The 17,051-nt window shown below is 42.3% G+C and overlaps 1 protein-coding gene across 7 annotated transcripts in view; it reads left to right on the top strand.

The window, feature by feature from the left end:
• The window catches only part of cpne2 (copine II), a 341,237-nt gene that overhangs the window by 224,871 nt on the left and 99,315 nt on the right, over window positions 1-17,051 (top strand). For 3 of the 7 annotated variants that reach the window (XM_068049584.1, XM_068049585.1, XM_068049586.1), the window contains 2 exons: window positions 1,954-2,005; window positions 9,432-9,565. The exons of 1 other annotated variant lie outside the window; for it this stretch is intronic. In XM_068049584.1, the coding sequence (XP_067905685.1) occupies window positions 1,954-2,005; window positions 9,432-9,565 (186 nt within the window). Of the gene's footprint in view, window positions 1-1,953; window positions 2,006-9,431; window positions 9,566-13,391; window positions 13,767-13,796; window positions 13,924-17,051 lie in introns of those variants that run through there. 3 more of the 7 variants (XM_068049589.1, XM_068049590.1, XM_068049588.1) reach the window with 3 other exon arrangements.

Raw genomic sequence — 17,051 nt, 5'->3', positions numbered from 1 at the left:
CTTTTTATAGACTTCATAGCGGTTAGGTACAACTGAGTGGTTTGCTAGGCCATTTCAGAGGGTATGTAAGAGTTAACCACATTGCTGTGGGTCTGGAGTCACATGTAGGCCAGACCAGGTAAGGACAGCAGATTTCCTTCCCTAAAGGACATTAGTGAACCAGATGGGTTTTTACAACAATCGACAATGGTTTCATGGCCATCATTAGACTAGTTTTAATTCCAGATTTATTAATTAAATTCAAATTAAAGTTAATCAAATCAAGTTAATCAAATAAATCAGTAATGCAAAAAACTATCAGTAATGGTGATCATGTAACAACCGGATTGTCGTCAAAACCCATTTGGTTCACTAATATCCTTCAGGGAAGGAAATCTCTCCTTGCCTGTTCTGGCCTATATGTGACTCTAGATTCACAGCAATGTGCTTGATTGTTAACTGCCCTCTGAAATGGCCTAGAAAGCTATTCAGTTGTCAAGAAGCCAGCTCACCCCACCTTCTCAAGGGCAATTAGGGATAGGCAATAAATGCTGACCTTGTCAACAATGGCCCCATCTCATGAATGAATAAAAATAAACTGATGTTAGCTGTGATTTTATAGGTTAGTAGGTTAGTCAGTCCCAAGTCCAGGTCAAGCTTGTCACTTGTAGCCCTGGCAAGTCAAAAGGAGAGTGAGGTGCCCGCTAGTTCACCCTTTCCACCAATGCCAAGGTGGAAGTAATGCTTCCTTCCCCTTAGTCGCAGCTTTTGTTTTACATGTTAGAACTCTTATTGATCCAGTGAGCCGATATAAAATCAATCCTGTACTCTGAAAATAAATTACAAAAGTAATCTTAAATTTGGAGGCACTGGGAGGCCAGTACATCAACAGGTACTGAAATAGAAAACTACCCGAATTACCAGCATCCCAGTCAATTGGTTGATACAGCTCTTGCTGAAAGTCAGAACTGTTGTTTTAACCATGATGAAATATATATAACATTATAACGTGTGCATTCTTTATACACCTGACTGGTCATTTTAACACCTGAAAGGCTGATGAAGAATTGGTTACATTTTCAAAAGTCAAACATTCAACAGATTTTAGACAAGCTACCATTTTGGGCAACATTTGGGCACGTCTTTTCTGTGTGTCTCTGTGTATGTGTGCATGTGAACATGTGTGTGTGATGCCATTAGGATGCTGGGATTTGAACTTCTTGCAGTTGATTTATGACATTTTTTTGACCTTGACCAGTATAGAATTGTGCAGATATCCTGCCCCTCCTCCTTTCAATGTTATATTCAAAAGATCATTGACGGGCACATGGCATTCCACCACCATTGCCGACTTGGTGTTGAGATCATTGCTGTATGATCCTGCAGCCTTGCAAATTGAACCTAATCCCAGAATATCTCAGAAAAATACAACCAAACCTGGTGGCATAAATTTGTGCCTCCTGGTCTTCAGAGCTGTTTTGTGCTCCATTGACAATCCCATTCTGATTTTCACTATTTCAGCACATTCAGCTGAAAATTAACTTTCCTCACAGTATTTGGGCATGGTTCCCAGAAGCTTCCATGAAATGATGAGAGAGGGGCAAAGGTTTGTGCTTTGTTTTTGATTCTGGTCGTATTTTGGGGAAAATACTAAGGAGGGAGACTAAGTGTTAATTCTAAGGATAAATGACCCTGGGCCTGGTTCTCACACATGCACATAGATCTGTGAAACTAGTCAAAGAGCTGCATTAATGTTTACCTTCGAGCAACTGACTACCTTTGTTGCCAGGAGGGTAGTTAATGGGGTTGGGAAGAAAAGAAATACAAACATAAAGGAACATGTAGTGATGTGAACAGGACAATAGCAACAGCTGAGAAAGAACCAAAATAATCTGCAGTTGTATTTATTAATAGCTTTCAGGAAAGTATCAATATAATATAGACTGATGTGTTTCATTGCTTTTGCATTTCCAGGTGTCCCATGAATTTGCCATTAACTTCAATCCTACAAACCCCTTTTGTACAGGTTAGTATTTTCTGCTGAAAGTTCATGTAACACTCTCCATCCACCTCCACTTGCTGTGGTTCTTGGAGTCAGGCATCTATCTCCTTGTACTTTGTGTTCTTTTCTGTTAGTGGCATTTGGATTCTTCCAGCTCCAGGTAATGAGCAGTGATCAATGCAATGATATAGCCTACTTAAATCCCCCAATTCTGCTGGTTACTGCTAATGTTACTCTCTGAAGGCATTGCTCTTGTGAAATTATACCTGGGCAGCAGCTGTCTTTGCTTTACAAAGAGATTGTCTGTGGTGTAGTGCAATTTATATAAAAAAAACAATGCTTTAATAATCCAGACAAACTGCTCCCATTTTTAAAAAATTGTTTGTATTACTGCAGCTGAAAGTTTTTGCACTTAGTTTTAAATCATGAATGCGTTGATCCTGATCAAGGTCTCTAGAAATGATATAATAGTCACAATGTTGACTGGAAGTAGATTCTTAAGATGGCTTTTCCATTCTAGGGAGGTGCTCATATGGTACAGTGTATTGGTTTACCAACATGTGCAACTTCCTCAACACAGCAAGCCCTTGATCTCACTCGGCATGTCTAGGTGGGACATACACAGGGATAGGCAGTGACATGTTGCATCACAGACATTTGACAAAATTATTGGTCATGCCACAGAAATGGGGGCAATTAATCTGTATATAAAGTGTATAGCCAATCTGATGCCATCAAAGCACAGTTCGATTTAAAACACATTTCTCCCGATAATTAAAGGCTGTGTTTTCCGACAACACAACCATTAGGTGGCGCAGTACTGGCACATGCGCAAATGCCTGTGACATCTCAGGCAGCTGCCAGTAATAAAGAAGCCACTGCTCAATTTGTCACAAAAAATAAATTAAACCCAAACCCCTTCAATGGCTGTGATCACCACCTCCATCCCATCCCCAATAGTACCCTGCTCCCTCCTGCCATCGCTGCTTCACTTTGCCGCCCCTTCCAACGCCCATCGGCTCGCCGCTCACTCCCTGCCTCACTGTTGCCTCCCCTCTGCCACTCGCTCCCTGCCTCACCACTGCCTCCCTTCAGCCACGCGCTCCCCGCCTCCCCGTTGCTTGCCCTTGGCCGCTCCCTCCCTGCCTCACTGCTGCCTCCCCTCGGCCACTCACTCCCCGCCTCACCACTGCCTCCCTTCGGCCGCTCACTCCTGGCCTCGCTGCCTCCCCCCTCTCAGCGGCTCACTCCCCACGTCGCCCTGTCACCCCGAGGCTGCTCATTCCACCGTTGGTGGCTCGTTCCCCACCGCTTCTCCAGGCCGCGTTGTGGGGAGCGATAGGCTGAGGCGGGGAAGCAGCGAGACGGGGAGTGAGCGACCGGGGGAGGGGGGTTGCAGTAGGAGCAGGGAGTGAGTGGCTGGGGAGGGGGGGGAAGCAGAGAGGCGACGAGCAACTGGCTGAGGGGGGAATTGGTCAAGGGGTGGGGGGAGGAAGTCACAAGGCAGTCAGGAAGCGAGCTGCCAAAGCGGGGTACTGGTGGGGAGAATGGAGGCAGCGATTGCTGCCATTGAGGGGTAAGGCAACACTCGGATGTCATTAGGTCTGGCGTCATTGCGTGATGATGTTGGTGCGCACATGCACAGATTCATACTGACAAGCTGGCAAATGTTTGGACACACTGATGACATTGGCGGTCGCTCTGCACATGCTCGTTGTTAGGAAACACTCTGATAAGTAAAGTAGCATGCATACAAACATCAATGGATAGCAGCACAACTCTATCAGCTAGCTAGCAAGCAAGATAGTATGCAATGCCAATGCAAATTTCTTTTGTTGACAGAGAAGAGCTAGCTACACCATGTCACAGGGTGGTAGATGGACCTTATTGGATGACCTCTGTGGATTCACACTGTGTCAGGAGTGCAAATTCACCCAATAAACCATGAAACTCAGGGAGAGGATTGTTATTGTAGTTATTGAGGTGAGGCAGTAGAAAAATCAGCAATAGGAAGACAGACCATTTCTCACACTGCTGTTTTCACAAGACAATTTAACCCATGGTCACTGTTTGTGCAGCTGCTCCACCTGCTTGTAATATGTGTCTGAAGACAGGGCAGCCAACAAAAGGGCAGTGATCTCCAGATCAGGAGAATTTTACAGAATGGAGCGGATAGTATTTCACAAGAATCATGTTAAACACAAAAGCAGAGTGGGACAGGAGGGACAGAGAGATTAACGGTAGGTAGCCATGACTAGTTTATTCATCTTGACAGGCTGTTAAACCAGGTCCTGGATTCTAAAATACAGAAACAACAGAATCTCTCATGGACAAAATGTCATTTGCTCGCCAAAGTTAGTGACAAAATTAGATAAAGAAAATTACAAATAAAGCTTACCCTTCCATTCCTCCAATAAAACGATTCTCTTAAATTCAGTCTATCATTGTTGATTCCAATTCAGTTCTAACAAGGTAATTATTAACAAAAAGCTTTTCTGCAAAACATTGAGTGGTTGTTACTGCATGTATTATTCAATTACAAAATGTTTAGTCACTATCTGTAAGATTGTACTCCAGACTAACCAATTTACGTCTAAGCCAAATCTCTTACCTGTTAGCAAAGGTGCACTTATAACATAATGTAATTATATAATACAAAAAACTTTCAAATGACCACTCAAGTTATCTACACTCAAACTGGATAATAAATGATACACATTGCAGTTACTGATCTTTGATATACTTGTAAAATGTGTCCTTTAATCCAATTCACAGCAAAACAAAATCAATTAATAGCTGTTTCTAACATGGTCATTGAAACATAATAAATTTTTATTATGTCGTCCCCAACAGTTTTTAGAACTGCAAGTGCAGCATGGATTTTGTTAAGGAATTGTAGACAGTTCATCATAGATTAAGGTTTATTAAAGCTATCCATTATATTGTATTTACTAACTATTGTATATGGGTCAGCGGCATCCTGTTTCCACCAATATCACTCAGCCTAATATACCATACTCTTGTATTCATGAGGAATTTACAGTGCTGCCTTCTTGAAATTCCTTGGATTTTCTTGCCTGTTTTCCCTTTAGGACAAGTTCTAGAACAATGTGATTCCAAATGGATAGCAGCAAAATTGTGACATTTATATAGTGTTGTGAAAGTGCTTCCATTTTTTACATTTTTCTTTGAGGACTTGTGTTTAAAACTAAAAATATTCCATGGATAAGTTTTTCCAAGGGTCACTGAGAGGTATTGTTTGAAAACAACCTTTCCTGGAAGTCACATGCCTTAAGCTCAATAAACAACAGAAACCTTGGAGACTTGGGGAAGATATTTACAAGAGAAGTGACATGTCAAGATTTATGGTGCTCAGGAGTGGGTTTCATTTTTGAATACTGTTTCGAATTTGTTGGAGGTCAGCCTGCAGGAGAGAAACACCCAGCTCATCGCTTTCTTCACTTCTCTGAAAAGACCTGGCAGATCAGTGTGTGTGAGAGCTAAAACCCTTGATGCCGCATTTCTCCTGAGATGCTCCTGGAAGGCCTGTCAGATTAATTCTCGATGCCGCCTAAAAAGAACTGCTCCAGAAAAGATCCCAGTGACCTGTCTACATGTACTCGGATGCCAGACTGTATGCCATTTTGGGACACAACATATCTCATCTGTTTTCTTCAATAATTACCAAATATTTGGCCAAAGTATTCATTTTCTGTTTTTTGCTTTTTTTTGGAAAAGATTTCTGCAGAGAGAATTTCTTTATTTTTCTGTTAACCAGTACGTGTGTATGCGAGTGTGTGTGTTGAGGTATTTAAATGGGAACTTTCATATTTCAATCTGTGTATTAATGCTTTGCTTCATTGCTAGATATAATAAATGGATAATTTTGCTATTTATTAAAGAAACCTGGTTGGTGTATTCTATTCTGGGATAAAGAGTAGAGCATATGATTGACCAACTGGGTAAACATTTAAATATATGTTGTGACATGTGGAGAAGTGAAACTAGAAAAGATAGTGCACTCCTCCCACTTTGGTCGTAAATAGAAATAAAAGTCCAGTAACTTTCAACATGTCATTGAGTTTGTGTCCCAAGTGAAAGTGAAGTGTGCCAGAGCATAGAAATCAAGAAAATCCCTGTGACTTTTGCTATTTTAAAATGAGTTTACATAACACAAGCCTTTAAACTTGTGTTGTAAAATAATTTATCAGCTAAGTTATTTTAAAACACAAGATTAAAGGCTTGGAGCAAGGGTGTCCAACCTTATTGCATGGGGGGGGGGGGGGCACATTACAATTTTTGTCTTACATAGGGGGCCAGTGAGACAATTTTGGAAAGATAAAGGGATTAAAAATGTATCTATTAATCAAAACAACAAATGAGCATTTTTGTGAAGAATCTTTAAATGAGAAGACTAATTCATTGACTTACTTTCTTGTCATTATGTTGGACATTGATTTAGTGAGGTACCTGGCATTTTTTTTGCTTGCACAAGTAGCCAATGTCTGCCCACACACTTGTGTAGTGATGCAGAATATTCCGGATAGATGTCCATCTGTCAGGAGTGATTTTGATTGCTCTCTCTCCCTCCTCCTTCTCTGTGTCTCCCCTCTGTGTCCCTGCCCTGTGTTGCCCCCTCTCTGTGATATCCCCTCCAGTGTTGCCCCCATCTTTGTGTTGCTCCCTCCCCTTTCTGCATTGTTTCCCCCGTGTCAGCCCCCCCTCTATGTCACCACCCCCGTGCCATTATCTCCCTCTCTGTTCCCCCCTCTATCTGTCCCCTCTCTCTGTCTCCCCTCTCTCTGTCTCTCTGTCCCCCCACCTCTTCTTCTCTCTGTCCCCCCCCAACCTCTCTGTCCCCCATCTCGCTCTCTGTCCCCCCATCTCTCTCTTTCTCTCTGTCCCCCCATCTCTCTCTGTCTCTGTTCACCTCTCTTTCTCTGTCCTCCACCCGCTCTCTCTGTCCTATGTCTCTCTGTCCCCCACCTCTCTCTCTTTCTGTCCCCCCACCTCTCTCTCTCTCTGTCCCCCACCTCTTTGTTTACCCCCCTCTTTGTCCCTGTACCCCCTTCTCTGTCTCCCTGTTCTCTACCCCAAGCCTCTCTTTCTCCCCCACTCTCTCTCTCTCCTCCTCTCGATTTCTCTCTGACCGTTGCTGGGAGCAGGGACAGCAGTTTCTGAACTTTGGACAGGTTCATGTTTTCCAACGGGCTTTAAAAAATAATCGGAAAACCCCGAAGCTATCCGAAATTCAGAAACTGCTGTTCCCGCTCCCAGCACGTGTCATCTGTCAGCTGTGAAACTGGCACGTGATTTTTTAAAAAGCCAATCTGAAGAAGCCAATGGGAAATTTCCCATCCCTGAAATTACCAGTCACGGACCCCAAAATTGTTTACCATGGACACCAGTGTCCGTCTACGGACACATTGCCGACTCCTGGCTATAAGTGGCCATTCTGGTACTGCTCCTGGTGTTTACCTTTAAAATAGCATCAACAGGAACCTAGGAGTATATTGCCCACCTGGCCTTTCAGTCAGGGAACGGGTGTCGTGCATGAAACCTCAAAAAATAATTTTTTAAAAACTAATTTAAAATGGAAAGTTAAGAACTTCTTTAGCTTTCATTAATTAAGTTTCAAATTCTTCTTGCTCTCCCCTTCCATCTCCATCTTCCAATTCTCAACGAGGAGTATTTTGTGCCCTGTAACTCTGAGCTTGGAGAAAAAACAATATTTGCATTTTTGTACTTATTCTAAAAACATTTTGTATCATACTCTGATGAATATGCACTTGATAAGAAGGATAGTTTTGTAGAAGTCTGGGGATGGCACTATGACTCAGGAATTTGCTGCTCCATTGAACTGTTATGGTTTTGCCAATTGCTCATCCCTGCACAATCTGCACAATGCCATTAGAATGTCCAATTCTCCATGCAGAAAGACATGTGAGGAACCGTGGCTGCTCTCACACAAGTCTTCACACCTGTAATGGCATTTGAAAAGAAATCCATTGTCCAAATTCTCTGTCAGGGAATATTGTCCAAAGGGACAGAGAAGGGACCCAATGAGGAGGAAGAATTGATTGAAAATAACCATGTCGAACCATCTGCTTCATCAAAAGCTCCGATCAGCAAGGACCAGGTGGTATTACCTTCTATGATTCAGTGAGAAATGCTTACTCCTTCCATGTTCACACTGAGAGATTTTATGGCTTGTTTATAGTCCATCCTCAAACTGTTTAATGGCGTATTGCAGCTTTGATTGAACATTAACCTCACATGCTTAACAGCTAATGGGAGAAGCATTTTGTACATTAATATATGGACCTCATAGATCCTGCAATCTGAGCATGTGGAAGTATCTTGCTTCCTGAAAACAGAGACATTTTATTGAAGCTTTTCGTCTTGAACTCATCAGGACAATTTGCAAGAATACCAACGTAAGGGAAGCAACAAATTTATACTATATAAGAGAGTGCAAGTGGACTCTGACAGAGATCCAAACTTAGACTGGGCTGAGTCTGATTTCTTTAAAAGAAAACCCTGAATTGCAAAAAAAAATGCACTTGTGTGAGTGACTTAAGATTTGAGCTATTGGAGGGGGAGCTTTTGTCAAATTAAAACAGTGGAGTTAGGCTTCCTTACCTGAGAACCACAAGGCCTCTCAGTTTGCAGTCTTGTGAACTGACGATGTAAATCACATTGAAGCATGTCACATGACATTCTTAAAATGAAAGTCACAAGTGACTCTACTCCCTCTGGGAGTAAACATTTACCAAACATTTTTTATGATAATGTACTTACTGCAAAGCACATGGGATCCCTGATTAGAGCAGAATTTCTGACTTTTTAAAATTCATTCTGGGGACATGGGCATCGCTGGCATTTATTGCCCATCCTAGTTTTCCTGAGAAGGTGTTTATGGGACACTCTATTGAAGTGTTGGTAGCAGCTTGATAAAACTGAATGCTTGGCTAGGCCACTTCAAAGGGCATTTACCTTGGTGTGTGACTGAAGTCACATATGGAACAAACTAGGTAAAGATGCCAAGTTTCAGTCCCTAAAGGACATTAATGAAGCAGTTGGGTTTTTATGACAAACTGACAGCTAAATAGTAACTTTTACAGGTGCCAGCTTTTCATTTTCAGATTTTTTTTAAGCTAATTTCAAATCCACAAACTATTCTGGTGGGGCTTGAAATTGCATTCTCTGGATTATTAGTTCAGGTCTTAGGGTTACTGGTCAAGTAGCACAACCATGGTGCCCCGCAAACACCACCTTCAATTGGGGCTGTAGTAAATCAGGGTAAATGTATAAAGGAATTCGTGTTAAAACTACAGATGTGTGGGTTAATACTCTGGTACAAGCCCAGCACTGAGGTACTGTTGTTGACTGAGTGCAGACGTAAAATATATGCATTGAGCTCTAATCTCACGGTTTCCTCTTACTGTAGGTGTAGAAGGCATCGTGCAAGCATACACTGCCTGTCTACCCCACATTCGATTTTATGGACCCACCAACTTTTCGCCAATAATAAATCACGTGGCACGGTTTGCCAGCCAAGCTATCCAGCAGCAAGTAGCAGCGGTAAGTGCGAGAAAACAGGGGCAGTCTATCAGAAACCCTTGAACAGAGCAGTGCTCTATGAGCGTATCATTAATGCAAATTCATCACTACTCCATGTGGCGTGAGGGAGCGTCAGGGGGACTCTATAATTGTGGTTCAGGGTTTAATAGTCTCCTTAGTGAACCTGAATGTCTGGTGCAGCTTTATTACAGCAATTGAAGGTTATTTTCAGTGTCGTTGGGTGTAGACTGAAAATGATCAGGGAAACAGGAACTTCCTTGGACATGCCAGGGGTCTAATAATTGAAGCAGTAGTTTATCAGTTTACAGTCATTTCATGAATTTGTCCAGTAAAAAGAAAATCCCAAGACAATTAAGTAGGAATAGTTTTGTGTTTTGCATCTAATGCCTTAAGTTACAAAATTAAGGAGGTGATGTGGAACTTCCGTACAGCTTTAGTTAGGCCACAGTTGGAGTATGTGTCCTATAGCAGACGAAATGTCACCGCCCCTATAGTTGGATAGCTCACTGGCACTTGTTCAAAGCTTGGAAAGGGATGTGGTGATGTTGGTAAAGTTCAGGAGGCCCCTGGTACCTGGGTAAGGTGCTTAATAACTTGAGGAAAATCACTTATTTTAAAATATCATCCCTCAATCCAGGCTTCCTTCAAGCTCTGATATCACTTACAGACATTTATAGGAGAAACTGTACTCTGCTGACCTCTACATTACTCCCTTTCTGAAAGGGAAACAATATTAGTAAAATAAATTTCAAAAGCAAATCGATATATACTTGAAAATAAATCTTTTGCAGTGCTATGGGGAAAGAGCAGGAGATTGGAACTAATTGAACAGCTTCTGTCAATGGGGCCCAATTTGCTGAATGACCTCTTTCCATGCTGTACAATTCCATGAAATTAGTCCATTTTTAATTCAGACTGTAGCAGGAGAGCAGTTCTGACCAACTGGAAAGAAAGGCCTATACTGCATACATCCCCATTTTAGGGGTTTGATGAGCATTCAGTTGACTCCTGAGATATAACAGTGTAAGAAAGATGCCCTCTCCCCTTGAACTGCTTTTAATAAAGTCTGGCTGTTAATGGACTAACCGCCCCACCGTCCCCCCGACTTCCCACTCCCTCTCTCTTTTCCATGCCACTAATAGAGATAGAGCAAGCATAGAACCCTCTGTAGACTGGGGGAGCTGCTGTAAGGTGGGTTTTGCTGTTCTCCCAGGGGTAGCTGTCTCCACTATAGAGAAGCTCACAATCTCTGCCCTTGTGGGCATGATGTTAACTGCATGACCTAGTCTGGAACATTAAAAGCTGAACTCAAGTGGACTCAAACCATAGACCATGTGGAAAATTACTTCATGCCCAGAAACCTTTCCATTTTGCAATAATTAGGGACATTCAGGAGACATGAGCTGTTAGTCAAATGGATAATGATGCAAATACCATTTAACTATTTTTGTAATTATGGGTTGGCCTGATAGATGAATATAATTTTTTCCAGTCCTTTATATTCTAATGTTCCTGATGGATTTTAGGACTGTTTAGTATCATTTGGAAGCCCTGGGGTATTTTAAATTTGCAGCTTTAAAACTATAGTGGTCCATCAACAGTTTTGCAATTGAGAAATCTTCCCCATTGCCCCATCTTAAAAGGTTCCTGCCCACAAATATTTGCTGAAAGATATATTGGGAAATCAATGTGGGGGTTGGGGAGGGAACGCAATCAAACTGAACTAATCTGCTTATATGTGAGTCTCGTCCCAGAGTGGCTTGATTGCCTCTTAATTGCCCTCTGAATGGAGTTGTATCAAACAGCAACACATAGTGGTTCAAAATGAAGGCCTACAGCCACATTCTCAGGGCAACTAGGGATACACAATAAATACTAACCCTTGCCAACGATGCCCACAACTGCGGAATGAATTGTTTTTAAATTAGTACAAAAACCCAAAGAGGAAATGTATATTGCGGAGATGTATATTTCTTATTGCTGCTTGGTTCTGAGTTCTGTGCAAAAGATATATTTTGCCTATAACTTTCTTACATCTGGGATTTTCAAACCCTTCTATTTTAAATATGTCTTATTCCTCTCAAAATATCCGGAATGAATAGAGGTCTTTATTTTCAGATTTGCTAATGCATTCTGAAGTGACACTGTTCTGCTGAAGTCACATTTAGCAGTGACTGTACTTGTGTGATTGATGCTCCATTAGAGTGACTGGAAGCTGAAAGATAATGCAGTGATGCAGTATTTCTTTTGTTATCAGATAAAGATATAACTGCCCTAGAAAGTAAACGTGTGCTAACTTCACTCAAGCTAATTGGCAGCAGTCTTTCTACACATTGCTAATGCATTCTGCATCTGTTTGTCATATAGTACAGCAGGTCCCTTAGTGCAACATACCACTTTGATGTAAGCCAATGCCATTCAAAAATAGGGTTGTACTCTGGTATTCCTATTATGAGCCTGGGTGTCAGTGGCATGTGTACATAAGTGTCTATATTATGTATATAATGGGCTAGATTTTGCAGTCAGCGGTGAAGCAAGGGTGCTCACCACTGACCTTAAAGAAAGCGGCCCACAACAATCTAGCCATGTTTGTGGCACAGTTTTTCCCTTTCCTGACAGCAGTCAAGGGGATCTCCAGGCATGTAGCAGCAGTGATGTCAGCAAGCAGGGTAAGCAGCCAATCAGATTGAAGTATTCTCACACATAGCAAACCAGGAAGTTAAAGATGCTCTACCCTTCATTTTACTTTAACTTTTCAGATAGAGAAATAAATTATTATGATTGGATTTAGACCAAAGCTAAAATACCACTATAAACAATTTTTAAAGAAATGATTTTAAAAATATGTGGGGCTTTTTATCATAATGGAGAAATTTGCATTCCACAAATATAAAATTAGTTTTTCAGGGCTAGTGAGGGTGCTTAGCAGTAATTATGAAGTCAGTATACTGTTAAAAACCCAGTTACACCTCATTCAACAAGGTGTAATGTTGTCAAGGGTTTTTTACAGTGAGACTAACAGTATAATAGTGGAAGTTCTCATAAATTCAATTGATTTCCAATTGATTGCAGTCTGGGGGGTGCCTCTGGAGAAGCCTGGAATCACTGACAGTAACTTCTGGATTTCCATGTTATTCTACACATTTGTGGACTCCAGAATTTGCTGTCAGTTTCAGTGGAGTATTGAGGGCGAACACTGACAGTTTTGCCATTAATCTGAGCCAATTTATATATTTTTTATATATACTCTTTTAAAAGTTAAACTTCTCATTAGAGTTGTTGGTGATGTAAGAATCCATGTGTTTTTCCAATTCTTTTTGCACTGTGCTTGAAGAAAGTGAAAGGAATAACCTTTTGCATAAATAGCAAGCGCTGATTATTTCATTGGGGAACTGGTATTGAGTTGCTATGGAACTCCACAATGTGAAATAACCAAGGAGATTGAAAGAACAATGAATGCTAGAAATCTGAAGTGAACACAGAAGATGCGAGCAGGTTGAGCAATAACTTAGAGAAAGAAAACCTGAAGAGCCATAATGGAGGTGAAATCCAGTTGTTCCTGCCAGAGTTCAGCAGACATGCCAGAATTCTGCCTGTAACACAGTGCTTTAAACCTGTCACATGTTACTGTCTTTAAAAGCCAAAAAGAAGCATGCTCCAATGAAGGTTATGTCACAGAGCAGGAATGTTATATGGTGTCATGGTTGGTCCTGTAGTTTTTTTATCGGAATATGCGGTTTGCCTTTAAGGCCTGCAAGGGATCAGTATTGCTTTAAGAGCCGGCAAGCCTTAGGAGTTATAGGAAGGTCCATTTTTGTTTCCTTAGAAACAGCCATTTGGAGACTGCGATTCAAAGGGTGCATTCTCGATACCATGGAAACAGCCACTGGGAGTGAGCCTGATGCGATACATTTGTTACAATTCAGTTTGAACTGGCAGTTAGTAAGACAGTTTGTCCTAACACACAGACACAGAGGACACAACTGTGATGAGCACACCTGAAAAAGAGCTCTCTACCATTTAAACTGAAGGAATCGGATTTTAGTCTGTTTAATTATTATCTCTCAAAATTCTAAAACATCAAGCCACGACAGAGATCTCTGGTAATTTAAATTGAAGAAAGGGAAGTTAGACCGTGACAATCTTTTATCCCTCAAAAACTCTAAAGTCAGATTGATTCTATCGAAAGTGTTCGCAAGTTGTTAATTGTTGAAATTCATTGCTGAAGAAGGAAGCATCACCTACTGCTGAAGTTAGGCTATGGACTGTTCTACGTGGAAGAACTTTTTCCCCATCGGACGGCTGCAAGGACTTCGAGCAACATCCTGTGAGGACTTCAAGCAGCATTGGACTGTAAATTTGCAAGGACTCTTATTTTTTTCTATTTTAAATGTTGTTTATATCTTCATAAAGAATTTAGTTCTTCTAATTAAAGAGTTAATTTGTTGATTTAAAGACACCTGGTTTGGTTAGCCTCATTCGGGTTTAATAGATGGTACAATTAGGCTTGGTCTTTCTTTAATTTGGAAAGTTTTTAAATGATATGTTAGCCGATCTGTGGAATGACAGGATTGAATTAACAGTGCGTTGGTCCCACCACAATCAGAATCGTACATTTTGATTGGGGGCTTTGACAGGAGTGGTCGTAACATATGGTTTATAAACTTATATAAACTTTACTTAGTTACTTAGTTAATCAAAGAGGTTACAGTAAAGGGTTACGTATTACAAAACAAAATCAGTAGGTAATTTAAGTGAAATGTTCCTCTCTCCCTAAAAAAGAATGAAAACAACAGTGACTGAGATTGTCTGATCCCATCATGTGGTTAATCTGTGCTTTCGTGGGCAAGGATTGTCATGTCACATCTGGTTGGTTTACAGTTCAATGGAGCTGCCTACAGGAATTGCAATATCTAGCAAGCTGTCTTATTGCTAACTCGCTCATATCATGCTTAATAATTTCACTAATGAATAGAATTTTCTGGGAGTTTTAAACATATGGGCAAAACACGCATTTGACAACCTATGCAGGGGCTAAATTGGATAGCCCCGAAAATGGGCAAAGGGATCATGATGCACAATTAACCCATGCCTGTTGATTGTAATGTAGGCAGTATTCCAACCTTGTGCTGCCTGCTCATTATAATGATTTCTGTGTGCAGTCAGTGCCAACTGCGCTCTTGATTGGCTGTACACATCAGCAGGGGGCCCAAAATCATAACTTACTAGCACCAGTTAAAACTGCCCTGCACTGCTTAAAGCTAGTCTGCTGCTCTTAAAGGGAAGATGTATTGAGGCTGGAGCAGATGCTGGCAGTCGTGCAAGGAGTGAATCAACATGGGAGAGAACAGGCTCCAAAGTTTTTGGACACTGCACTGGAGGCCTTGGTGAAGGCCTTGGTGGAAAGTAAGAGAGATGTCCTGTATCCACAAGGGGTTAGGAGGTCTGCCAGATACAGACTCAAAAGGCAGTGCAAGCAGATAACCGTAGAGGTCAATGCCAGGAGTCAAGCCCCAAACCTGGATACAGTGCAGCAAGAAGGTCAGTGACCTCATATGAGTTATTAAGGTCAGTAAATGCATCTTCAAATGCCATATCCTACCAACTGCAGCACTAACTTCAGCCACTGCTTAATTCACCACACTCCCATCCCTCATCGAGCAACAATATCTATCAATCAGGACTCATACCTGACATTCATATGCTTCACCAAACCCTCACACATACAACACTGCTGCAAGCCTCACACTCACATCGCACAGCTTACACATACTGCCAGCTATTCAAACATGACAGCCACCTCACCCAAACCTTTTGCACCACACTCATTGACACACTTCCTCCTCTCTTGCAGGAGAAGTTGGCATGTAATCAGAGGCTGCAGGGGGCTACCCTTGAGGAACAAGTCTGCCTTCATGTTCCATGGAGGAGACAGTACTGGCCATTATTGGAATGTCCATTGTGAAGGCTGGGGCCAGCAGCAGAGCTTAAACCATTCTCACAACTAATCCTCCTTCTCACATTCCACTTCCTCCTCAGCCCACAATCTCTCTGATTTACAAGCTGCACCTCTTGCTTTCCACCCCTCCCCTCACCACCACTCGACCCTTGTGTCTTTCTGCTTTCAGTTACCCAGGTAGTGGAGGAACAGCAAGACAACAGTGATGATGAAGATGCATTGTCACTCAATTTCACACCCTCAGCCACCAGCTCAGAGACTTGACCCTGCATTTATCTTAGAGGATTGCATAAAGGCATCATCTGCTAGTGGTGAGACATAGGGCGCAAGTGGACTGTAGCCAGGGCAGGGGGCAAAGATCGCATAGGTACCAGCCTGCCAGAGGGCAATGTGGCACACGGGTTCTGCTGCAGAGGACTCAGATGAGGACTTCAATGGGTGGCCTACAGAAGAAGAAGATGGGTATGCACAGCAAAATACTTGGTGCATTGAGAAGCCTGCAGTCAATCTCAAGGAGCATGGAGGAGTCCAGCATCTACTTGGCACAGGGTTTTGCGCAGAGGGTGAAGCCCATCCTTTCCAGCCTGGAAGTGCTGGCCAATCCTTTCGTACACTTGGGCCAAACATGATGCTACATCTGATGCCTGATGTTACAGCTTCCATTGCAGCACAAGCAGCAGCCTCCCAACGTTTGAATGCTGCAGTGAAAGCTCAGTCTTTGGAATGTTTACTTTGTGTTGGATTTTATTTTTGTATTGTGGCCAAGTGAACACTGTGATGGTCTGTCACAGAGGGGGAGGTAAGGTGTGGGACTGTTGCTGAATAGTCAATTGGAGTTGCATTACCGGTATCGCACTCGATTAAATTCTTTACGACCAGCCCAGGCAGGAAGGTGCCCTTCCCCCTTTCTCTTCCCCCTCCTCTTCTTCCTCCTCCTCCTCATGCTCCTTCTCCTCAGCTTCTCACCTTATAGTTGGTGGAAAGGGCTGTGCCCTCATGTTGGTGAGGTTATGCAGCATGAAGCAAACCACCACAAATCTTGACACTCACTCTGCCGAGTACTGCAGGTCTTCTCCACAATAGTCCAGGCAACGGAAGCGTTGTTTCTGCATGCTATTTCATGTGCCAGCATGGCTCTCATTGTATACTTGCTGCCCAGGTGTGCATGGGTTGCGCACCGGAGTCATGAACCATTTCAGCAGCATATAGTCCTTGTCGCCCGGAAGCCAGCCTATTGTTTGTCATGGTGGCTTAAATACAGATGGCACAGTGGGCAGCCTCAGACTGAAGGCATCATGATTTCTACCAGGACACCAGATAATCTCCTGCATGATTCACTGCCTTTGGTCACAGACCAGCTGATTCTGGTACATCTCAGCGTTGGCATGTGATGCCCCGCAAAGCAATATGTGTGGAGTCAGTGGCACCCTGCATCATGGGGAAGCCTGCAATCCTGTAATGTGGCATCAATGCTAAGTATCCTTTTACTAGTTTGAGACTGTGCTTTCTTGTCCTGCTGTCTAGGTG

The sequence above is a fragment of the Heterodontus francisci genome, chromosome 17 (genome assembly GCF_036365525.1).
Source record: "Heterodontus francisci isolate sHetFra1 chromosome 17, sHetFra1.hap1, whole genome shotgun sequence".
Lineage (NCBI taxonomy): Eukaryota > Metazoa > Chordata > Chondrichthyes > Heterodontiformes > Heterodontidae > Heterodontus > Heterodontus francisci.
The sequence above is the reverse complement of the archived record's forward strand: the minus strand, read 5'-3'. Positions and strand labels throughout refer to the sequence as shown.